This window comes from Aulonocara stuartgranti, assembly GCF_965226115.1.
Source record: "Aulonocara stuartgranti genome assembly, chromosome: 16".
Lineage (NCBI taxonomy): Eukaryota > Metazoa > Chordata > Actinopteri > Cichliformes > Cichlidae > Aulonocara > Aulonocara stuartgranti.
This window is the reverse complement of record NC_138952.1, coordinates 6,602,671-6,628,084: the sequence shown is the minus strand read 5'-3', so window position 1 is coordinate 6,628,084 and position 25,414 is coordinate 6,602,671. Positions and strand designations below refer to the sequence as shown.

Below are 25,414 nucleotides of genomic sequence, written 5' to 3'. Positions count from 1 at the left end.
TCAAGAACTTCTGAGCCAGTCTAATCTCGATTCTTCCACCAAAGCATCACCCAATTTTTTTGAGGCTCTGTGGAAATCAGAGACCACATTATATGCTGAATTTCTTTTTATAGCAGTTCTGAGTCTAATCAAATCTTGTTATTAACAAAACCAACAATACAAGTTTCAAAAAACACATTTCATGATTGCCCAAAGCCCAGAAATTGGGAAAAATATATTTATTTTATGTATTCTGGTTATAACAAATTGACAACACTCATCTACATTATAATGAAAAAGCAATTTTAATGATATTGTCAGTTTGTTAGAGCTCTAAAGGTCTCAGCAAAGCCTTCACTTCCTGTTCTGTCGTAGGAACGTCAGTTAGGTGCTGAAGAAAAGGGCGTCCATGGATGCAGGTGTGGTTGGCGCCACCCAGCTGCTGTTCCATCCGCAGGAGGGTTTCCTTCACATCTTCTCTAGATAAATTTGTAGGCAGCTGCCGGGTAAGTCGGACTGCTTCACCCTGTGAGGGAAAAAATTCGAATTAAATTAAACAGCAAAAATATCACCGTGATGCTGTGTTCATTTTGTACTCAGAGCAGCTCTCACTTGTAGATAGTTTGTGACTTTCAATGGCCTACACTCCCGCACAGTTCTGGCTTTCTTGTGAAGAACTGCAGTCAGGATCTCCCTGAGGTCCTCCACACCGAGGAAAGGCACGCAGTCTGCCATTGCTGTCACTTCCAGATGTCTCTCGGCTGATGTGGCGCCTGGCCAAAATAAGCAGAAAACAAGGATTAATATACTCCAGACGCTAGTACTATCTCCAGGAAAGAATAATAAATAAATATTGTGGTTTACAGCCGAACTGTTGACCAAGTCAAACAAGCAGAGGGCCAAATGGAGTGTTAAATGACTAATAGAAGCCCCAGCAGACTGGAAGGAAGCTGTCTTGTAGGGTGGAAGAATGATGGCTTCTCATTTCACGAGGAAATACTGCGAATCATGCACAATTTATTATTTTTAATACACAACTTTGGATGGTAAAAAAAAAGAAAAAAAAAGAACAAACCCAGAGAGCCAGGGACAATTTGAAATATCTGTGCAGAGAAATACTGCAGGGTTCAAATCATTCTCTATTCTATTAAATATTTATATGAAAATAATAGCTTAAAACAATAAAATTACCTACGGCAGTAACACATTTACTTTATATTCAGATTTAATTTAAAATATCAGAAAAATTATACACAAGTTTTGGAGGATATTTTCAAGAATATAACAAAAGCAAAAGAAACTCAGCAGATTTCGTGCACTGAAAACATCTTACATGCACCGCTGCCTTCAGTCCAAGCACACCCACAGAGGCTGGCAGTGCCAAATGAAAATTCCTGGAATTTTTTAAAGGGCAACCATTCTCATCACCTGCACACTGGGGTACAAACCTACTGTGAGACCACGCTGTCGGGCAGAGAGCCAATGTCAACTGAGGTGAACCATTCCAGCAACAAAAACAACCAATACTCACAGGACATTGTATACCCTCTGCAGGCAAATATTGAAGAGGTAACATCAAAGCATGGATGAACGAGGTTCAACTGAGGAAGTCATTCTACTTTACTCTGACATCATGTTTAAACATTTGCTGGGATAAATCCTCGAAGTCTTATTTAATAGTCTCATTTCTTTCGCTCATTTACAGGTCCACATTTTTATTCTCGGTCTCTATTAGAGTAGCTCTGAATGATTTACAGTTCAAAACAATATTTTGAACTGTAAAGTTGGGCTTGGTGCTGATGCTAAATTCATCTACTGCCTTAAACAAGACCCCATAGATTTGAACTACAGCCTGGATATAAAATAAAATATAAACATTCTGTGTCTAAAAAGTAAAGTCAACACTGACATGCCTTAAACCTGCAGTCTTTCCAATAGCCAGCAGGGAGCAACTCTTGACGAGCAACATTTTAGGAGCTGGTCTTACTTAAGGAATTTAAGGTGAGTTTAGGTGACGTGGAGGCAGAAGCTAAAGTAATATTCAGCCAATTGTTTTTCTTGAATATTAATAACCCTGTTTTTTGCCCCAATATAAAGACTTACACTGATGTTTTCAGTGTCAATAAGATTACTCATAGATTTTGGTAGTTTTTGTATTTTGCAGTTTATGGCCTTTACATTTAGTATGCTTGTAGTACACATTTGGTATACTATTATGTATTTTTGTGTGCCTTACTAGTCTACGCAACCACCATTGACTGTACTGTTGTTTGTCTTGGCCAGGAAACTCTCCCCAATGACAATGACAAAGGGATGCTTTTATAAAAGAAAGCCTCAAATCAGAAGTAACTGACCCTCTGGTATAACTCTCAAATGTGCACCTTAAACCAGATAACTTTTAAGCTGGAGTGGAAATGGCATCTTACTAATTTAGAAGATCATCATTTAGTTTGGAAAAATAGTTTGTTGCACTACAATAAAATCCTCCATAAAGCTAGAACATCTTACTATTCATCAGATTGAAGAAAATAAGAACCCTAGGTTTTTTCACCACTGTAGCCAGGCTGACAAAGAGTCAGAGCTCTTCATGAATTTATTCACAAATAACATTTTAGCCATTAGAGATTAAATTATTTGTAACCATCTCATAGATGTATGGTAAACCATTTCTCTCTGATTCATTTTTCTGAGTTAACTTCAGTGATTACTTTCTCCTAATCATCAACGTGTCTCCTAGACCCCATTTCTACAAGACTGCCCAAAGAAGTCCTACCATTAATTACTGTTTTAGTCTTAAATATGATCAGTCCATCTATTACTGGATTACTTACTACAGACCTTTAGTAATTCACTAATTAAAGCTATCATTTGACCCAGCTGTCTCAGCAACTCAAGCTAAACAGAGAGTCTTCTTCACACACTAAGGTTAATTATGGAGTTCCACAGGGTTCTAGGACCAATTCTGTTTACATTACACAGAATCTATCTGTGTAATGTAAACAGTATAATTAGAAGGCACAGCATACAATTTCATTACTATGCAGATGATACCCAACTTTATCCATCTATGACGCTAGATAACACACACCAATTAGTTAAGCTGCAGGAATGTTTTAAAGATATAAAGACCTGGATGACCTCAAATTTTCTGCTTCTACAATGAGATAAAATTGAGGTTATTGTTCTCGACCCAGAAAAGCTTAGAAACAAGATTTTAAGCCGATACTTGATTAAAACCAATGGATAGTATTTCCTTGGCTTCCAGTAACACCGTGAAGAACCCTGGAGTCACTTTTGATCAGGATATGTCCTTCAAAGTTCATAATAAACAAACATGTAGGACTGCTTTCTGTCGCAGAGTAAGGGTGAAAAACTAGTCAATGCATTGATTACTTTTAGGCTGGACTACTATAACTCATTATTATCAGGATGTCCTGAAAGCTTCCTAAAAAGCCTTTAGTTGATCCAAAATGCTTTAGCAAGAGTACTGACAGGGACTAGAAAGAGAAAGAATTATTCTCCTATACTGGCTTCTCTTCACTGGCTCGAATTTAAAATCCAGAATGAATTGAACTGAAGTAAACACAATTATGTTTTTGATGAAGTATTTTCAGTATTTATATCAGACACATTAAGAGAGGCACTCAAACATACCTGAATAGAAACTAAAATGTGAGGTTTCTACAACAGAAAAGGTGGTGGTAGAAATAAAACTTCCACAGGGAAGGAAAAAACTTTTAAAAACATTATTGTTAGGTCTCAGTGACCACTGAAAATTAGTTTAGATACTATTTGAATATCAGGACCACTTCCAAGTGCTGAGACTTGATTCTAGAAGGATTTTACTTATACCAAGATTACTGCATTATTTGGCTGTTAACATTTACCACAATATCTCACAAATTCTTCACCCTTTTCATTGTTGAAATGCATAAAGTTAAGTAATCAATCAGTAATTTTGGCAAGTTTAAAATGAACATTTGGAGGTTACTACTGAAAACTCTTAAAAAACAAAAACACTAGAATTGAGAATTTATTGTTTAACATGATAAACAACCTTGTGAAAGACTGGGTGTTTTTCATTTTACCCGCAGCTAATCCGACACAGAGAAACTCTGTCAGACATAATTGCTTGTAATCCCGTTACGGGGACTGTAGGTTTGACATTTCTAACTGCTGAACTATGACATTAACAAAAGCATGAGTCACAAAACAAGAAACTTCTTGCACACAACTTGTTTACTTAGTGGACTTTTTGTTTGCAATATTTACATTTTCCTCATGTAGCCTGGAGATTAATATTATTGAATTTTATCATCATCCTCATGATTTGTTCTTGTAATTTGAATTCTGTGGAGCTTCTGCTTTTATTTTTAGCACCCTCTATGGGTTATGTAGGTAGATTGCCAGGAGTGGTATTTATTTCAGGCTGATTGGATTTGTCAGACCCTGATGAAAGCTTAAAGTTGATATGTGTTGGTTTATTTTTTTCTTCCAAGCTGTTCAAAGAATAAAATTAATCTCTCTTTTTAACAGAAGCCAGAGTACCTGAGTGGTTTTCTGGGGTAATATCCTCATAAAATAATGTCAAGCAACTTTTCCTGGATTTATTCTTTGTACCTGGAGTGAGTTTGACTTTAAAACCATTTGCCACAAGCCTAGGATCAGAAAAGAAGGCGGCTCCATTCAGCTCCGGGCTTTGTTTCTCCATGCTGCACAAAGCCTCTGTGTATTCAGCCCCTCCAAGGCTTCTAAAAAAGAGAAAAAGAGGATTTTAACATACATACAAAAAACAAAGGTAAAAATGCTTCTTTCGTACTTAGCTCTCATATATGTGCATACATTTATACAAAGAAAGTGGCTGTGCACTTTGCTAGTGAAACGTGAGTGATACGTTACCCATCTGTTAACTGTATAGGGTTCTGCAGACTCGCTGCTGGAAGTATATTATTCTCTAGAAGTCTCTTAAACAGCAAAGCTTCCTCCACTCGAAATGGGTTTAACAACATGAGCCTCTGACCACATAAAATGACCCAGGCGCTCTGAGAGGCCAGCCGGTTTACAAGACGGAGGCCCTGCGGCGCTGCGCTGCTCTGGGATGAGAGGCGCTGAAGCTGCAGCCGCAGGGCAGCCACGCTGCAGGGGAGGGGCTGTGAGGGCTTAGGAGCAGGGTTCTTCATCTTCTTCTGAGGCTGAGCGGCGAAGAGCTCATCCAGCAGCTGCTGGTTGGACAGCGGGGCCTTACGTTTCTGACCCTGCATATGGCTCCTCACACCAGGCTCTCTGGGGCCCTCAGCTGAGGCCAACTTAGTCCTTTGTTCATGATGTTCCAGGTGTTTTTTTGCCTTCTCTTCATACCTGCAGAGTTAAACCAAGCCTTGTAATGGTAGTTATGGCTGTTTCTGCTATTAAATCAAAACCTCTTTTCTAAAAAGTGTGCATAAATGAAACAAAGAGAATGAAATGAGATCAGCATAAACGTGTATTTTTAGTTGAACATAGTGGAAAAACATGTCAAACATTGAAAAGTTGGGATGGGGCAAACAGAAGACTGTAAAAGAGGTGGTGGAGTATCTCACAACTAATGAGGTACAGGACTAGCCTGACTGGGTTGTTTTTTGTTGTTCTGTTTGTTTTTTAAAAGCATCCCTGAGCAGACAGGTCTTTCAGAAGTATTTAAGGGAGTATCTACAGATTGTTCATGAGTTCAACTAATTAGAAATAACTTTTCTTGATGAAAACAACAACAACAACAACAACAAAAACCCTTTTTTGGTCATATACAGTTAATAATATCATAAAAGATGGAAATGCAGAGCAGGGATGTCAGACTCATTCTGCTCATGACCAAACCAAGCCAGTTTAATCTCAAACTGGCCAGACCAGTAAAATCATTATCTGGAACAGCTGTACATGTAATGAAGTCTGGATTCTGAACCATTCATTTACAAAACAGAGAAGAATAAGTGCAATTTGAACAATATTCTGTCTCAGTTTTTGATATTAAACAATTTACTGTGGTTACAAAGAAACACTACTTTGCTGTTATAAAGCAGGTTGTAGATAATGTCTTTATCTGAAAAAAGGCTGCAAAACTAACATAACAGACTGTAAAAAGCTCAAAAACTGTGCTCTGTCAATCTGAATATTTTGTACTTTGTGTGCCAGATTCAACACTTCAGCAGCTGGAGCTTTCAGCCGGATATAGTGAAATCTCTGCAAGTAGCAAAACTAAAAAACCAGTACCGAATGTTCACAGTATTCAGCCTTTGGAAAGTACATCATTAAAATCAGACGTGTGGTGGAAATCACTGCACATGCTCAGTAAAAAACAGGGTCAGTGAACACAGTTCACCACTTCTTCCATAAAAGTCAGTTAAAATTTATCCATATAAAGATAAAAATAAGATAAAAATGACCTATGATCTCTCTCGGGAGGAGATTTTCTCTCAAGAAGAAAATTAATTCTTGAACTATTTGCCTACACAATCATTTAAAGAGTGGTGAACTGGTCAAACAGTCAGCTTCTTTAGGATCCCAGCCTCTCTCTCAGTCTTTGAGAAATACCACATACTGTAAGCGATGAAAGCCCAAAATAAATGCTAAGAAAAGGTTTTCGCCCACACATTCTTACAGAGCAGCTCCGATCTTCTGAAAAACTTAGCTTCTCCAGGATGCTCTTTTTATTACCAATGACATTAGGAATTCACCTAACCAGCTCTGAGATATTTCATTTAAAAAAAATTGTATTTCCTTTTTTAGCATAACACAAATCATTGTAATCCGCTTTTCTTTACAATGTACACAGCATCTCAAGGATTTTTTTTAATGGGGTTATAAATTACATCATGAGTACCACTTTGTTCCCAAAGATCATGTTGAGAAGTTGACACCAGGGTACATTGGGTGCTTTCCTTAACAAAATAGTAATTTTATCAACTCCTGTTTCCATATACTGCATCTGAGCATTTGGTCTGATGCTTTACCGCCTCATTATTTAAATAGCATGTTTCACAAATTCATGTTAGCGTGCCACTTAAGTGAAAGGTGCAGAGTTATCTTATTTCACGGTTAAGACAGCAGTACAGTGAAACACAAGTCTGAACAGATGTCATTTTCCATATGCTCTTCCATACCTTATTAAAAGATCCTATAATCTGCTGATGCACACTTTCCAACCTTGCAATTACTTTAAATTGGTATGCAGCAATCTTACATAATTGGGTTCAAATGTTTGCAACACAGTGTAATGTAGTAGCTCAGCAGTTAGAAATCAAATTCTGACATGTACGAGTGCATCTGGGACAGTTTCTAAGTCACTAATGACAAATTGACAAATGACTGAAAAGTACTGCACACGTTTAATGCAAACCTTGAGCCAGGAGGATGACAAACTATTCTACCAATATTACCGTCACTGGAACAATAGGTCAATAATAGCTTAAGGGTTTAAATCCCGGCCAGGGAATGCATCCAGTAAGGGTTCCCCAGGCTAGGACCTGCCATGCTACTAAAGGTTACTTTGGAACATGATAAGAGACTTGTAACTGAAGCCACGCTAGCTCAGGCATCACCCGGATTAATAAGGTCTGGGTCAGGAACCAGGATATACTGATGAAAAGTGTGCTTTTGGAACAAGGCTATGGCATAAGCTGGCATGGGATGACAATAGGGAACTGTTGGAAAGATACTTTGAATGCAACTCCAGTTAAGGAGGAAAATGAATGGGAGAGTGACCCCCAAACTGGGAGAGTGGCTCCAACAGATTCCAGGAATGAGATGTCCAAAAAAAGCATAGTCCCAGGAACAGTAAAGATACTGCCCTAGACACTCAAGTCCCCAAGCCCCTGGTAGAGGAACTGAGATTGAAGGACAAACAAAGAGCACCCGGAGGGCAAGTGGGGAATTTTTTTAAATGTATATGCACATTTTATTTCCAAAAGTATTTGCTTGTGTACCTTCACACGCATATACACCTGAATGGCATCTCATTCTTAATCCACAAAGTTTATAATAATGTGGGCCTTTCATTGCTAAGATAACAACTTCAACCCTTCGGGGAAGGTTTTTCATAAGGTTTAGGAGTGTTTACTGGAATTTTTGGAAATTCTTCCAGAAACACATTTGTGTGGTAAGACACTGATGTTGGTTGAGAAGGCCTGGCTCAGTCTCCGCTCTTATTCACCCCAAAGGTGTTCTATTGGGTTGAAGTCAAGACTCTGTGCAGGCCAGTCAAGTTCTTCCTCACCAAAGTCAGTCACCCATGTCTTTATGGACCTTGCTTTGTGCACTGGTGTGCAGTCATGTTGGAGCAGGAAGGGACCATCTCCAAACTATTCCCACAAAGTTGGGAGCACGAAATCGTCCAAAATGTCTTGGTATTATGAAGCATTAAGAGTTCTTTTCACTGGAACTATGGGGCTGAGCCCAACTCCTGAAAAACAACCTCACACCATAATCACCCCCTCTACCAAACTTTACACTTGACACAATGCCAGTCAGACAAGTACCGTCTCCTGGCAACCAGCAAACCAAGACTCATCCATCAGACTGCCAGACAGAGAAGCGTTCATCACTACAGAGAACGTGTCTCCAATGCTTTAGAGTCCAGTGGTACTGTGCTTTACAGCATTGCATCTGACACTTGTGTTTGGTGATGTAAGGCTTGGCTGCAGCTTCTTAGCCATGAAAACCTTTTCCATAAAGCCCTCTATGCACATGTCAAGGCAGACGAGCTAATCTGAAGGCCATATGAAGTTTGGAGGTCTGTAGCGTTTGACTTGGTAGAAAGTTGGTAACCTCAGTGCTTTATGCCCCTCAGCATCTGCTCTATGGTTTTATGTTTTCTACCACTTTGTGGCTGAGTTGCTGCTGTTCCCAATCACTTCCACTTTCTTATAATACCACTAACAGATTACTGTGTATTATTTAGTAGCGAGGCAATTTCACGACTGGACTTGTAGCACAGGTTACATCCTATCGTGGTACCAAGCTAAAATTCACTGAGCTCCTAAGAGCGACCCATTCTTTCACAAATGTTTTCAGAAGCAGTCTGCTTGATTTTATACACCTGTGGCCATGGAAGTGACTGGAACACATGAATTCAATGATTTGGATGAGTGAATACTTTTGGAAATGTAGTGTGCAAGTATTTTAACCCTTTTTGGATGAATATTTAATGAGACTATCTTCTTATATCTTGTATCTTGCTGACAGGTATTTATATTTTATAACTTATTAAATAATGCGCATAACTGGCCAAGGACTGCAAAGAGAGGTAAGAGCTAAGGCAATTTTTTCATCTTTTTGTGCATTATCCTTTCAAATTCAAGAATAAAACTAAACATTTGCTTTTTTTTCTGTTTATTTATTTTAACATATCCGTCCTCATCTAACCTTCATTAATGCCAATCCTTTGACTCTGAGGGGAGCCGGGGTCAAACACAAATGCTCATTACCTCCATGTGTGCTGCGCCAAGTCTGCCCTTGACTAGCCAACTATGTGTCAGTCCTCATGCCACTTATGCGGTGTAAGTGTAGGTGAGATTTTTAAGTGGACAAAGGGACATGTGCGAGTCTAGAAATGGTCTCTAATTAAAATTGAGTGAATAGGAGTTTATATCAGTGAGTATAAATTAAATCAGTAGTTAATGCCTGTGTTTAGTCGATATGCATGGAAAGAGAAAACAAACTTGAAGCTTTAATTTGCCAAATTTAAATAGAAATGAGATGTGACCCTCTGGACAGACCAAGAGGGGACATATCATCATTAGGAATACCTGTTGCACTACGGAAATCTATGTTACCTCACCCACTATTAGGCAAAGTTGTGTGGAAATTAGAAATACAGCTCGTATCAATAAAATTTCCACAGCAGGCCTCTCACATGCAAATGGCAGGTCAGACTTTCCTCTCTTCCATCTCTGCCTTGCAAATAACAAGAGATGGAAACTCAGAAAGGTGAAGGTCTGGAAACTCACTTCTTACGGTCTTCCTCCCTCAGATTTTTCCACCTCTCATGGATAGCGACGCTGATGTCCTGCAGGCTGGCTGTGGGTTTCTCTCTCAGGACCTCAGCTCTGGCTTCCTTCTCAAAAATAGTGACAGGAGACAGCGGTGCCCTCATGGTGCGGTTGCTGATCATGTCATAGGCTGTCAGGGCAGCTCGCTTCTCCGTGATGGCATTTAATGTCTTTTTGCTTGAGCTGCTCTCACTCATGGCCTCATCTGGGACAGAGTGATTCTGCTTTGTAGGTCGATGAATTATGACAGGCTGCAGGGGTTCTCCTGATACCGGGTCAGTAAGAGCGGTCCCCCGGCTCCAGTCCTCAGCTGAAATTTGGACTTTGCTTATAGTTGCAGCTGTCATTTTATTGTCCACAAGTCTCTCCGGGGATTTGCTTGCTGGCTTTGTCACCGTCTGAGACATTTCATCATCATAAAGAGAAAAGTTAGACTCAAGATCAGCTGGAATCTGGTTTACAATCCAGTCATCTGCTATAGAAGAAGAGGAGCTGCAGTTTGAGGCCTGGCGGTCCAGCGAGGTGTCAGCACTCGATTGTTTGGGTCCATCTCTGGGGACGCTATCATTGCTGTGACTATTCTCTGCATTTCGTTCACTGTCAGCCTGCAAAGGACTAGATGGCGAAGGAAATGGCTCAGAGCTGAGGTGTTTGTCAGCTGGGAGATCAGCGTTAGGCCGAAATCCATAGAGAGAAACCAGCAATGCCTCTATTGCAGTCAATACAGTCTCCTAAAAAACAGATGACAAAAGGTCAATTTCCTTTCTCAGGAATCTCTACAGCCAAACAAATAAACTACAACTCACTTTGATTAAGTTTGAGCTTTGTGGTTACCTTGTTATGAAGAAGAACCTGAGTCTTGTCTGGTGTCAGATTAACGTCCACCGATGAAGGTGGAACAGAAATTTTAAGCATAAGGGTGGGATATCGATTTCTGGCTTGGTCGTCTGCATACTGAGCAGTATAGTGCTGACGCAACAGCTGATGGCCAATCACAAAAAAATAAAATTTGCAGAGAAACAAATAAACAAAAAGTTTTTAATCCATAAAAATGTATTTATTGATTGTTTTATTCAAAATGAGTTTACCTTCATTATTTCTTTGTGCTGGACTGGCCGGTTGTTGACAAATATAAATGTTTTGTCAGGGTTAGATGTGCTCGTAGAGGAGTAATCAGCTCCAGGCTTTGGGAAAAAGCCCTCCAAAAGAATCTGAGAAAAAGAAAAATTAGTTATCCAACACAAAGAAGGCTAATAAGAAAAGGCATGCCATGCATTAAAAACTAGAAATAAGTCAAACAGGAATAAAAATCCAAAAAGAAACAAAAGCACTATAACATCATTCATCTATTTTCCACCGCTTGTATAGGATGTACAGCAGTCTAAATAAAGATCTTGCTCTTCCCATTACCTCCCCAAGCTCTTTCAAGGTGATATGGAGATGTTCCCATGCCAGATGAGGGCGATCGTGGCTCAAGAGTTGGGTGTTCGTCTTGTAATCGGAAGGTTGCCGGTTCAAGCCCCGGCTCAGACAGTCTCGGTCGTTGTGTCCTTGGGCAAGACACTTCACCTACTGCCTACTGGTGATGGCCAGAGGGGCCGATGGCGCGATATGGCAGCCTCGCCTCTGTCAGTCTGCCCCCAGGCTACAACTGTAGCTGCCTTCACCAGTGAATGAATAGTGGTATTGAAGGGTCCCAAAAAGCGCTATATAAATGCAATCCATTAATATTATTATTAGATGAGATACATAATCTCTCCAGTGTATCACTGGTCTGCCCCAAGATCTTATACCAGTTTGGACATGTTACAAAACACCTCACTTAAAGGGGGTTTACAATGCTAACTGGTCAGATGCCATCTGGCTCTTTTCAGTGCGGAGGAGCAGTGACTCTACTCTGAGTTCCCTTCAGAAGAAGCTCACTTTTGCCATCTTATTCTTTCAGCCATCTATTGCTTGTGGCCAGGTGAAGGTAAGACCAACCAGGTTTAAGACATTGGCTTCACTTTTCATAAAGTCTCTCCTCACACTGTGGCAGAGGAGCACTAAAGCCACATTTCCATTTCGTCTCTCTCTAATTCTGCACAATTCTGTTGTCCATATATTAAGGTTATGATATTTTACGGGTTAAAATGATCAGACTCATAAAAGAGGACCAAAGTTCCCTCTTCTACATGCAGGCCTGTTTTTGGTGTTCAGCATTTTCCCATTAAAACTCAGCATCATACATGATGACCTTTCACCCAAAATCATGCCAGAGGAGGTCCTAATGAGCTAAAATCGACGACTCAGCATAAACCTCAACAACTGTACTTAAAACTCCATTATGAATGCAAGCTAGTAAGAAATTATGGAAAACTATTAATGTTCAGCAGATCGCGAGGAGTCAACAGCTATGCTTGTTTCCACATGGTCTCAGGCTCATTATTAGCAGCAGCGCACGCCAATGAAGTTAATAAATGAACTGCTGTTTCAGGTCAGGGCACACATGCGTTTCTCCATTTCTGCTCATTAGGGTCACTTTATGAGTGTACGAATGGCACCTCTGGCCCTAAAGGGCCTCGGCTATGTGTAGTCAAGCTGGCAAAAAGCGAGTGTCACATTTTGTTCTGCAGAGGAACAGCTCTTACAGCTCTCCCCTAGCGAGGCTGGAGAAATTGTCAACCCGGTCCCCTTGATCACTGAAGCTTTGTTCTTAGGGACAAGGTGGAGAAAAGTTCCCTTTCATTGCTACGGGGAGTAAGAGGAAAAGGTGAAAGGTTGTTCTCATAACCGGGCACCAAGCAGGAAAATAACAACAACAAAGGGGAAAATGAGAGAGAAACAGGGTGAAAAGGGCTGCTCCATATCTGTCAGAATAGATTAGTTTGGAGCCTGACAGCAGGTAGGAGCCACATGACACCTACCGTGACCAAGCAGAAAGTTACAGCTCGACGGTAATTCAATTACAATCTGCAGAGCAAAGCTTAGCTAACAAAAATCACTCAGCCCTCATCAGGAAAGAACTCAAGAGAAAAGGGCAAAGAAATTGTTGGCCAGCCACCAACTGACCACATTTGCTGGCTTGAGCCCAGGCGTTCATGATGAGGTTATTAGCTCACAATCGAGTATAACGTGCATGCTCCCATTTGCTCTGCAGAAATTATCCATCATATCCAGGCATTAAATGTAGTATTGGCAGCTAAGCCTAAGGTCCTAAGGTCGTAATCATTAATCATCACCAGTGCAGATCTGGTTATTTTTAACTTGTTTTCAAATATTTTCTTAGGTTTTTGAGCGCTAGTGTTGCATAACATTAGCAACACTGACTCTAAGAAGTCCTGTTATGCATGCTGCAATGTTACACAATATTTTAACTGATCTGGATCTCAGGATGTGTTTGTTGACATCAAGCTTTCAAGGTGAGCGAGGGGAAATTGTGCTTTTCGAACACAAACGTCTGCGTAATGAAGGGCAACGGGGCCACAGGAGAAACAGCATGAGGTTCTAGCAATGAGTAGATGTGTGCGCTTGAGGCGGGACAGGGGCAGTGTGCAGATCTGAACTCATGACAATCGTCCGTCAGGGTTCTGTGCACTTCATGCCGTCTCTTTTGTTGCAATATTAAAATGTGAATTTGGGACACAAAAGGGTTAACAACCGTTTGTGTTCATCTTGCAGAATCGCTCAGCTTTTCTCCAGTTTCTACAGCTTCCCCTTAACTAACCTCCGGTTGCTCCTGGTGATGGTGGCAAGGGATCAAGTTGGCAATAGCACCGGGCCCCAGCGTGGCGAGGAGGGCGCTTCTGTTATCGGCCACTTTGGCCTTCTGCCAAAGGACCACCTGGAACGAAATGACACCCGTCCACCTCAATGAGTCCTCGTCAAGGTTATTACAGTTTTTATTTATTAGCTTTGACAATTTAATTTTCGATGTGACACATTTTTAAAGTGTTTTGATATTTTTTAAGTGCTATAGTCTGTGTTTTGGTCTTTCCTATAAAACTGAATTTTTGTCAGGGCTGAGGCTCAAAAAGGTCAGAAAAAACGTAGGAAAAGAAGAAACAAAGGAACCTTTGGTAAAATACACATATATGCACATAACAATATAGCCAAACAATAAAGAGTAATGAAACAGGAATTCGTAGTTAATTTAGTCTTGCAGGGCCAAGTTGCAGGTTGTCCAATGGTAGTTGGAAAAGACAGAAAAAGAAGGAAAAGCAAAATAGGTCCACTGTACCAAAAAGCAAGTTTCATCGACAATCACACTGTATAAACCCCCTAATGCTGTGAAAACGTTTAACATAATGTAGTAATTAAAGCTTGGACAAAAATTAAAATAAATAAATAAATTTAAAAAGATTTCCCCACATAAATTTCTAAATGTGTAAATTTTTCAAATAAGTAATCAAGAAAAAAACTCAATGCTGTATTTTTAGCAGCACCACAGTTCAGAAAATATTTTAGGTGCAAAATATGTTAACATCAGTATGTGTCTACCAGTGAATTTATCTCCTGGGTGTTGATTTCTAAAAGCACACACTGTGTTGCAGGACGTGTCTCAGATATTAAATTAAAGTTGGCACCTATAAACGGATAACTCCTGTAAACAGTTCCTGAAGAAACTATGAAACATGACACAAGCCAAATGGCAGAGCTGGAGATAAAGGATAGGGGGCAACTAAGTGCTGATTGCACAAAATGGGTTCAGTACCCTCCCCTGACGAACTCCAAATTGATTTCTATGAAAGCTATATGGTGGTCGTGTGCTCCCTTCCCTGACCTGCACCGCCTACACACTTCTGTGTACAAACTGGCTGCAGCCTGAAACTGAAGCAGAGGTCAAGTCCGCAGCTGCGATCAGCAACTTAACTCAGGCATTATAATCACCCAAATCGCAGCCACAGTCAGCTGTATTTGTGTTGGGGTGCCTGATGGGTAAGAGACGAAAATGTCTATGTAATGAAACAAGTAAAAATAGCTTAAATTTGGAGTTGTGGTGAACAGGAGATCACACAACAAACTCTTCTGCATTGCGGATACTCCTGACCACTCTATTCACAGAAAGCAGCACTTTCTCCAGGACTCTGCTCCACTACTACAGGAACATGCAATATTTCTTTTTAATTTACTTTTTATTTATTTCCTTGTCTTGAGTGTAACCACTGGTTTGCACTTTATTGTGAACCCTCTGTATTTCCATCCATGAAAACATCTCTTGATTGTAGACTTTGACTTTGTGTCAAATGATACATCCACCTCCTCATCTAACCTTCTTGACTTCGTACGATGTTATGAAATTGTATTTCTTAACCATAGAAATTATTCTGTGCTCAACCACACTTGTCTTCTGTAATCTTTCAGCCTTTTCGGTGTTGCTGGGCTGGCTGGTGTATTAGTTCTTTTTAAGCCACTTCTATAGCTTTTGTTCTCTCTAATAGATGGATTTTGGTTTTTCAGCCTATCGATGACTTCATTCACTAGCATCTCATTGGATCTCATATTGGCAGTTTCAGTAAAAAGCTACCAAATGCAAGCACTTAGAATACTTTCAGATATTTGGTCTTTTTGGACTGTCATGAAATAATGAGGGAATAGGCCTCACCTGTTCCAATACTTTTCTTAAATCCCCATTTTCCCTTCATACAATGTAATGTGTACAGAGGCAAAGCTCCAAAAAAGAAAAACATCCTGGTCCAAAAACTGCATATAGTGCTTTTTGGATCATATTTTTCCGACATATTGTCATCATACATTAAAAATACTAACTCTTACATGATTCTACATATGAGAACCAAGAGTTTTGTTCCATGTTGTCATACTTTTACCTATTTAAGCCATCCATCCATCCATCCATCCATCCATTCGCTTCCGCTTATCCTTTTTCAGGGTCGCGGGGGGCGCTGGAGCCTATCCCAGCTGTCATAGGGCGAGAGGCAGGGTACACCCTGGACAGGTCGCCAGTCCGTCGCAGGGCCAACACACAGGGACAGACAACCATTCACACTCACATTCATTCGCACATTCACACCTAGTGGCAATTTGGATTATCCAATTAACCTATCCCCACAAGCTGCATGTCTTTGGACGGTGGGAGGAAGCCGGAGTACCCGGAGAGAACCCACGCAAACACGGGGAGAACATGCAAACTCCACACAGAAAGACCCCGCCTGATGTTGGAATTGAACTCAGGACCTTCTTGCTGTGCGGCAACAGTGCTAACCACCGTGCCACCGTGCTGCCTATTTAAGCCATTTTTTAATATTTTTTAAATCATATTTTATTGTCCCCTTTAGTTCTCAATTAAGATGTTTTATTTTGCTAGACTTACTAAACTATGTATTCTGATTTTTTTTTCTTGTGTTTTTATTTCTTTTTTGATGTTTTATTTACATTTTTACTTAAAAAAAATCTTCTTGTCTTTTGGGACATTTTATGTTTTGAAATAGTTGAAATAGTATTTTACTCTATTTCTCCATGTTATCTTACTTTATTTAAAAATGGTCACCTTTTTTTTTTTTTACTGCAACACAGGCCTTTCCAAATTTGGGGAATAAATTACTAAATATCTAAAATGGTACACTTCTAAATTATATAAAAAAAGACCAAACACGTCTCTGGTCTAAAACCAAATATCCCACAAAATGACTTCTTTTTACTTTTCAGTTTTTCACGCTGGAAAACATGCAACCTGAATATAACTAATGAGAATTAATAACTGTTGTTAGGTCAGTGTTTATTTATGATCCATCTCTTCACAGTTAATTAAATGACATTAGACATTGTGAAAGATGATATATTACTTAAGTACACATGTTATTTATGTTCAGTTAAGCTTGTGTTAGTCAAACTCATCCAACAATCAAATTGCTACCATTTGCTAAATGAGCCAAACAAACGGCAACACATGTTAGGGATTCACGCCTCTCAGAGCATCGATGTTTGCTCTTAAAGTAATTTGAACTATAGCATTCCCTGCAAGCCCAAACAATGATGTCTGCTACATCATGCTGTAATGTTCATGGATGCACTTGGTAACATTTTTCTTGCAGCAGCATCCAGAGGCACTGTGGCTTCAAGGCTGTAAATTGCCCCCAGACCAGGCATGAATTCAGTCCCTGGGTCTGGATTAATTTGTGAGTTTTCTTGAGAAAATCAAGATGACATTTCACATGTTTTTTTTAAATTAAATGTTATATGCATTTGTGAAGTGATGACGCAAAGTATTTTGCAATCAGGGCTGCTGCCTGATTAAAGTAAATATCAATCACAATTATTTTGGTAACTCTGGCAATTACAGTAATTTTTCTTAATGCAAAAAAACCCAAAAGCAAAACAGCCGTAGATAAGAGTGAGACAATAACCCTGATAAGACACAGACAGTGCAGGGAAAGGCATACAAAAACGTCAGAGCCTTTGTACTAGGAATGAAATGAGAATCGATATTATGATTATTTAACACAATCATTCTCAGAAAACAACAGTGGATTTATTAAACTTTGAAAAATAAATAAAAGCATTAATATATTATTATTAGACTTCCATGAGCTTTAATTGTAATTCAACTAAATAAACTCAACACTACATGAATGCAGTAAATCTGCTGCAGGCTAGTGGGAATGTGGCAGGGAGTGAATCTGGAATTTTGTGATCAGGGGAAAAGTAAAGGAAACGGATGTGCTAAAAGCTAAAGCGAGAAAATGATTGGAAAACTGAATGTAGCACAATAATGTTTTGATCTATATTACCTTCTTTCAGTAAAAGGTGGAGGGTAAAAATATAGCTGAAATTAAAATTCAATTAACTGCACAGGTAAAACAGACCTTCCAAAAAATCCCTGAACTCAGATCCAGATTGACTCCAAAAGCCCCACTTCTGGTCGAAATTTTAAGCAAATTTCTTCATAAATGTTTAAGTAATCTTGCTACCAAACAAATCAATCAATCAAACAAATATTAGAGCTCTCTCACTTAATGACATTTACCACTAAAAGGGATCCTCAAATATGCAGAACATGCTCCCCTTAAATTGTTAGACATGTTGTCTAACAATTTAAGGGTTGTGTGTTTGTCATTCACAGAGGTTTTGTTTCAGCAATTAGTTGCATTAATTATACTATTTTGATCACCATCTGACAGACTGTTGCATCACAAGTATTTGTAAAATGTCTGCAGGTTTTATTGTACATCATCTAATCCTGTTTAAAGATTCTCAATCAAACATTTCAGAACAAAAGATTGAGTTCGAGTTTCTCAGATGTGACGTTTTTATTAGTTTCATTTATTCTATGTCACCATTTCTTTTGTATCTTTTGGTTTTGGACTATTTTACTTATTTATGTACCTTGAAGCCAACACGGATCAAAATCTCTTTTCTTTCTCTTTAAGAAAAAGTACAATAAATCGTACAAAATAAGTCATTCAAAAGAGATACGTTAAGATTTTCTGACATTACTAGAACCAAAAAGGATGAACATAAAAAATAATAAGGCAATTAATCAAAGCTTGAGCTGTTTCTGTTTAAACTCGGCTGTTTGAACCTTACTGGAAACAAATATATTCTTTTGCATGTTTTTATTTTAAGTTTATTTATTAATGAGTGAAATTTTTATCAACCTAAATGTAGAAAATGTTCACTAGTCTTGCAGTGTTTCGGTTCGTCTTTCTCGCCTTGATAAAATCTTTAGTGTTTCTGGAGCGCCTGTAGAAGCTAAATGAAGATTTTCCATCACACGTTAACAATTTCACAGCTCACCGACTCGCATTAGCACTGACAAGAAACCAGCAGGAGGCCAGAGACAATTTCTGTCTTCAAACAGGTCGGCCAAGCTCCTCGATATTTTCCTGTAATTGTCCGTTTACACATCTGAGGACACAACCACAAGGACAAAGGGCAAAAGATGCCCGAACATCTTACAGCTGTAAGGAAATCTGGATGGAAAAAAGAGTTTAATGGCTTTATTACTTGGCTCTCTCTTCCAGTATTTAATAAATTTTTTGTTTGATTTTTGTTAATCCCCCAAAATGGACCAATATACTACTCAATAAAAAAATACACTTGTGCATTAAAACTAAAACACATTACTTAATGCATTGCATTGTCTTTGCACCCCCCAGATACAGTAGGAGGAGTGATAGTAATGGCATTAATCAAAATAGTGAAGACAACTTAACTAACTGACAATCTAACAGTATCTAACAGTAATCCTAAAGAGGTTTTCAGAGTCTTGATACATGTCAGTGTTATCAAGATGGCTACAAAACAGTACATTTATTTTCAAATCCTTAATTTAATCAGTCTGTCTTACTGAGAAAGAGAACTCTTTATCAATAGAGACCTGTGTATAAAAAAGGTAAACAACAACACAGAGAACACACACATGCTGTGTTTTCATATCTTTGTGGGGACATCTAATTGACATAATGCTTTCCCTAGCCACTTACCCTAACCATCAAAAAATGAATGCCTAATCCTAACACTTAGCCTACACCTAACCGTAACCTAATTCTAACCCTGACACTAAAACCACATTTTGAGTCTCAAAAATGCCTTCAAACTTATGGGGATTTTGTCCCCATAAGGGCTGTTGGTCCCCACAAGCATAGTAGACTTCCAATTTTTGGTCACCACTAAGATATGTAAACATGGTCTCTCTGACACACACAACCACTCTCACACTCTATACATGGTCACAAATAAAGTGAAAGAGCTGCAGATACAGCAGCTAGTTGCATCTATAGTCCCATCACACATACATGCCATATTAATATATAAAAAACTGAAGGGGATTTTCAGCTAAAGGGAATGTCATCTGAAGGCTAAGGCGGACACCTAGTGGTTGCATCAAGCTAAAGCTTTAAATCAGGGTGTTTGTATACAAAGGTGTTGTGTTTTTTTTGTAACCACAGTGGAATATGACTGATACTCATCTCTATCTTTACTTGTATAAGCATCTTAATCACTTCCTGGCCAAACTTGCGTGTGACATTAATCTCCAGTAAAGCAGTAAAGAGTAATATGGTGTGACTATTAGGGAAAAGTGCAATGTTACTATTTCTGTGGTCTTAGTTTTGAACTGCCTGCTATGGGAATGGATCCATGTTACTTCAGAATTCATAAGTTTGCTGTTTGAATCAAGCTTCAAATTGGATTCCTCCATCTGCTGATGGAGGAATCCAATACCACCCTCTACCACCATCTGCACCACTTATTGGACAAGCTTACTACAATACAATACCTTAAGTTCTTTATTGCATTATATTTTGATTTTTATTCATTAAATACATCTTTCTTTTTTCTATTTAATTGTAATAATAATAAGGTGCAATAATAACAATGTGCAATAAGCATACACTTATTCTTCTATTTATGTTGTGTTGTGTTTTCAATTTCATTGTACTATTGTATTATGTATGACTGTGAAATGACAATAAAGAGTTATCCTATCTTATCTTATCTTATTTAGACCTATTTTATTCTGTTATTTTTTATTTATTTTATTAAGCTTCTTTACTTAACAGTTTTAATTTGTCTTGGTATATAAATCTATGTTGCTGTTTTTCTTCTTTCATCAATCTTTCTTTTTCGTTGTATTTTTATTTGCATTTTTTGTGGCTTTTTTTTAAATTACTTTAATATCTGGTGTGTGCTCTGCCTTGCCTGTATGTACTAGCACTTTGTTTTTAAAGGTTGTATATAAGTAATGTTTATTTCTCTTCTTAAGTTGTGTGGACGAGTTACTGACCTTATTGTGAACGAGCATGAGTCTCAGCTCCGGTTTGATAATGGCGTAGGCCATCAGCAGATCCTGCACCTTCTTCAGCTCCTCTTTGCACTTCTTGTTAGAAGAGAAACACTGACGTCTCACTGGAAGGTTCTTAAAAAGTTTCATTACACTCACTGTCGTCCCTGCAAAAGAAACAGAACAGAGTAGGTGACCTAAAATTATATTTTCATGCAACAATTAGAGTTGATAATATGGCAGACAAAAAAATTGCAAAAATTAAAAGTATGTACATAAATAAAATACTAAATGTATTAACACACCAAAAATAGCCTAAAAATTATATCTAAAGTAAGCTTAAAAACTGATGTAAACTGACATTTGTTTGCACTTGTTCTTGTATTTTTTTTACCTTTATTAAACTCGTCCATTGATTTATATTCCTGTTTTATTATTCCATCATTAAAGGACACTTTATACAATTAAACAATAAATAGAGTAACTAAACAGAGTATTTGTGTAATAGTAAATCTACTATGTTTTGCACAGTTATGGATGCAGACTTGCATTTTCCAATTTAACACAAAATAAACAAGTGTACTTGTGTGATAGCATCACTGATTTATTATTTCCTATTTTTATAGATTTCCCTATTTATTTTTCTTTTTGTTACACATAACGAAGAAATCCTTAAAAGAAGATTAAAAAGAAAATAGAGAAATAAATACACTTGAATTACTTCTATTTTATTTTTCTAAAGCAAATATAATCAAGTTAATCAATAAATGCACTAATCAATTAATTTCAAAATAAACTGGAAGTTAAACAGAGAGGAGAATAAGGAGAAAGATTTTTTTTTTTTTTTTAAATTTTGGTCCTCCATACAATCAATGTATTATTATTATTTATTTTTATCTTTCTTTATTATACTCCAATTTTTCCTGACCTTTGCTCTTCTCTATAGCGTTTACCTTACTGAACAATTTTTGGTTTGTCATATTTCATTTTAATTTTTCTTATTGAGCTAACCTATTTAAGAACTTTTGTGATGGGTGGTGTTTGATGTTTTTAAATTTTTATATTCATATTTCCATAAAAGTAAAACACTTCTATTTTTCCAATAATAATTCACGAACAGCACTGTTTATAATGTGTCTGCTGGCTGATTTTGTAAACATCAATATTAAGTTTCCTGTTCACCGGGATTAAAATAAATTCTGCCCTCATATCTGAAGCAACTTAATTTTCGTTTTTTAGATATTTTTTAAAAAGGAAGTTTTCCTTGTTGCTCTGCTGTCTGTGCCGTACCTTGACCTAAATGAGACGGCTTCTGGGAAACAATTTTCCCTGTCAAGTCCATTGTGTACTGGGTGCTGATTTCATCCTCCTCTGTCTTTGTGGTAACAGCCACCTGAAGGGAAATGACACAAAACTTCAGTTTAGCCACATTGAGGTGTCAGCGGCTGTAATTTACACAGCACGAGTGTTTGAGTTTTAATAGAACACCTCAGCCACGGCGCAAATGGAACCCAGCGCCTCTCCTCTGAAGCCGTACGTTTCCAGATGCTCCAGGTCTTCATGTCTGCAGATCTTTGAGGTGAAATGTCTCACAGCCATCACAGGAGTATCTACAGTTTTGATTCCTTGCCCATTATCACGAACCTCTACGCGGTCCAGGCCAAAATTTTCCTAAAATGTCAATAAAAGTAGTGCAACATGAAGGGAAATCAAACTCAAAGCTGTTATGATCTGAAGAGTGACTGCAGCAGCAGTCAAAATGCTCTAATATTAATGATTTATTTTCACTCACATCATTATTCATAATCATTGCATCATTAATGTTAAATAAATATGATAATAAATTCAAGTAAAATACACTAACAGGGGTAATTAACTGGAGGAAATCAGACTGGTTACTGCATTTGCTTCTGCATGAATCAAGGTTTTTAAATAAATTAATTTTTTTCCCCTGTAACATTAGCTGTAATTAAGTACTTTACCAGTTTAACATCAATGCTTGAAGCTCCAGCATCCAGGGAATTCTCGATCAGCTCTTTGACAACATTCACCACAGACGTAATGACCTGGGAGCTGGACAGCAGACGCACAGTGTCCGGGGGCAGCTGCTTCATGACTACAGTTATCTGCTAAGGTGAAACATCTGGATTTAGTGGCACATCTAGTCACAAGAATAATAGGAGAATAGCTGGCCAAGGGATAGCCCTTATAAACATGCTCCTGATCTTTCTTTTGATCCCTTGCAATAGTGGGTGACACCACATATTTGATTCGGCAGAGTATTATCCTGGATGTCCCCAAAAAGAGGATTTGTGTCCTCTGACCAATTTTATTGAATGTAATATTTATATGATCTTGGTTATCCACATTTTCAGTGGTGTCAGACTGCTTTAAGCTCATCAGATACATGCAATCTGCGCTGAAGTGGGGTGGACAAGTTCATAAAATTGTACACAAACATATAAAGAAAAACGTGTCCAAGTATTTCCCTTTCTTTCAGTGTACAGTACAAGAATATTCTTCAGTTTGTCGACACTCACTGTGTATTAGGGGCATGCATGATTCAAACTTTTTTAGTTTATTGAAGTCACTAATTAGATTTATTGTATTTATGTGATTTTTAAAAATCAGGAATCCTGTACAAAAATCTCAACCCAGAAACCTGCAGGTTACTCCCTAACTTCTTACACCTCCAGTCTTTATTTTAGCTGCCTGCTCAAACACAGCGGGCCATCCCATGTAAGTGTTTATGAGTTCAGTCTCTTAACTTCTCTACATGAAACCCAAAGAAACGCTGAACCAGCTTCAGTGGACCCTCCTGCAGTTAAAATCTATACATGGAAATAAGAGCAGATATTTCAAGGGGACATTTTATCTACATTAATTAACAACTCTGCCTTGATGACTGTAGACGGAATCCTTAACTTTTCAGGCGCTTCTGCCAGAAATACTCGTTTACTGCTGCTGATTAAAGAAATAGTATTTACGGTTTGTAAAATTGGCTGCTCCTTGATACATGAAAACGTCCTTTTATATCGATGAATTAGTGATCACAGCTAACAGTAATTTACCAGTAAAGGCAGTCAAAAAAGCAACGGCACTAAGATATATTCACTTCATTTAAGGCACAATTTATCCACATTTCTTTAAACACAAAATGAAACTGTACTTTAAGACTAGCTAACTGCTCTCCACACCTCCTTTAAGCTGCTCAGACTTGCTAGCTCAGATTTAAATTTCAATTTTAGTTCAAACTTACGTACAGATGTTACAAAGCCATAATTAGCTCAATAAAGCGGCTAAATAATACTAACATAAAACTGCTTCTCTGCTTCAATCGTTCATAACAACAGACACGGAGAACCACAGGCGGAAGTTACTGTTTTCCCGCCCTCCCCCCTTCGCTGCATATTGATTGGCTATAAGTCAGGCGTAGGCGGAGTCTAAAGAGCAGTCTGCCCGGAGTTAGAGCTGGCAGTTTTGGGCATTGTTTTTCTTATTTCTCATTTTATTTACAAGAAATCTAAAAATCAGTCAATTTGTCTGTCGCACCATCTGCAAAACACAATTCATAGCAGGTCTCACTACCATCTTCTAAACGTTCCCTTTCAATCTTGATGTTATTCTCTGCACCTCTGCACCTGTGGCAGCTAACACAGAGAGACAGACAACCATTTGCACTCATACTTATGGGCAACTTATAATCACTTGTTAACCTTACCCCACTAAGTGGTTGTCTTTGGACTGTGTGAGGAAGTTGAGGTACCTATTTAGACATGGGGTTAACATACAAACTCCACAGAAAGACCTTCTTGGTGTTAGGCAACAGTGTTAACCATCATGCCACCCCATATTAAATTAAATTAAATTAAATTAAATTAAATTAAATTAAATTAAATTAAATTAAATTAAATTAAATTAAATTAAATTAATGTTACCTGCTTGATGTGATGTGACATCCTGTGTGCAGGGATAAGAACAGGCATGCCATTTGGACATTTCTTTATTTTTCATTTTTTATGTATTTTTGATTGATTGATTGATTGATTGATTGAATCTTTATTTTGAACATGTTGAAAAAGTACAACAAAATAGAATTAAAAGAGACAAATGAACAAAGCAAAACAAAAGGAAAACGAGCAACCACAACTCCAAATAACGTTCATGTTCAAAAAGGAGCAGGAAGAAGCATAAGCTTATTTAATCCCACCCCCTTTCCACTATCTAGTATCAATAGACTACAGAAATACCTCCTTGCAATTACATTATATGTTATGTGTAATTTTTTTAATATATATATATACATATATGTTTCTATCTATCCATACATACGTATATACACATACACACATATACACATTTTCAATAACCCCATTAACACCTCAAGGATACACAACCTACAAATATATATATTTATATACCCATACCAACATACCCGTGCACCCGCATACACATGAAAATATTAGACAAGAACACCCTATCAAATCTCTACCTTTTCCCTGTACCCTGTAAAAACCATATCCTTAAACCGCTTTTTAAACTTTTCATATTAAATTAACATTTAAATATTAAAAATAATTAAATTTTGTGTAACAGCACGCCACACTAGCCTTAAAATCACCCAGGAAGCACCAAGTTAACTTATGTTCACTGCACTTGTTATGAAAAATAAAAATTAAAAATAAAAATTAAT

The 25,414-nt window shown here is 38.0% G+C and overlaps 1 protein-coding gene across 6 annotated transcripts; it reads right to left on the bottom strand.

Moving 5' to 3' along the window:
• Positions 1 to 203: 203 nt before the first annotated feature.
• pms1 (PMS1 homolog 1, mismatch repair system component) lies at positions 204 to 24,111 on the bottom strand. Of its 6 annotated transcripts, none has more exons than XM_082507768.1 (13): positions 24,036 to 24,111; positions 22,704 to 22,850; positions 22,210 to 22,392; positions 22,012 to 22,114; positions 20,725 to 20,888; positions 13,708 to 13,824; positions 11,090 to 11,212; positions 10,836 to 10,982; positions 9,960 to 10,732; positions 4,879 to 5,337; positions 4,600 to 4,730; positions 592 to 752; positions 204 to 505 (listed from the first exon to the last, which is right to left on the bottom strand). In XM_082507768.1, the coding sequence occupies exons 2-13, from the start codon at positions 22,833 to 22,835 to the stop codon at positions 305 to 307; spliced, it is 2,694 nt and encodes an 897-aa protein (XP_082363894.1). In that variant the 5' UTR covers positions 22,836 to 22,850; positions 24,036 to 24,111; the 3' UTR covers positions 204 to 304. The 6 variants fall into 6 exon arrangements, with proteins under 6 accessions (XP_082363894.1, XP_082363897.1, XP_082363896.1 ...); XM_082507771.1 differs by having other exon boundaries at positions 22,704 to 22,847; XM_082507770.1 differs by having other exon boundaries at positions 23,981 to 24,099.
• Between the last annotated feature and the right edge of the window lie 1,303 nt (positions 24,112 to 25,414).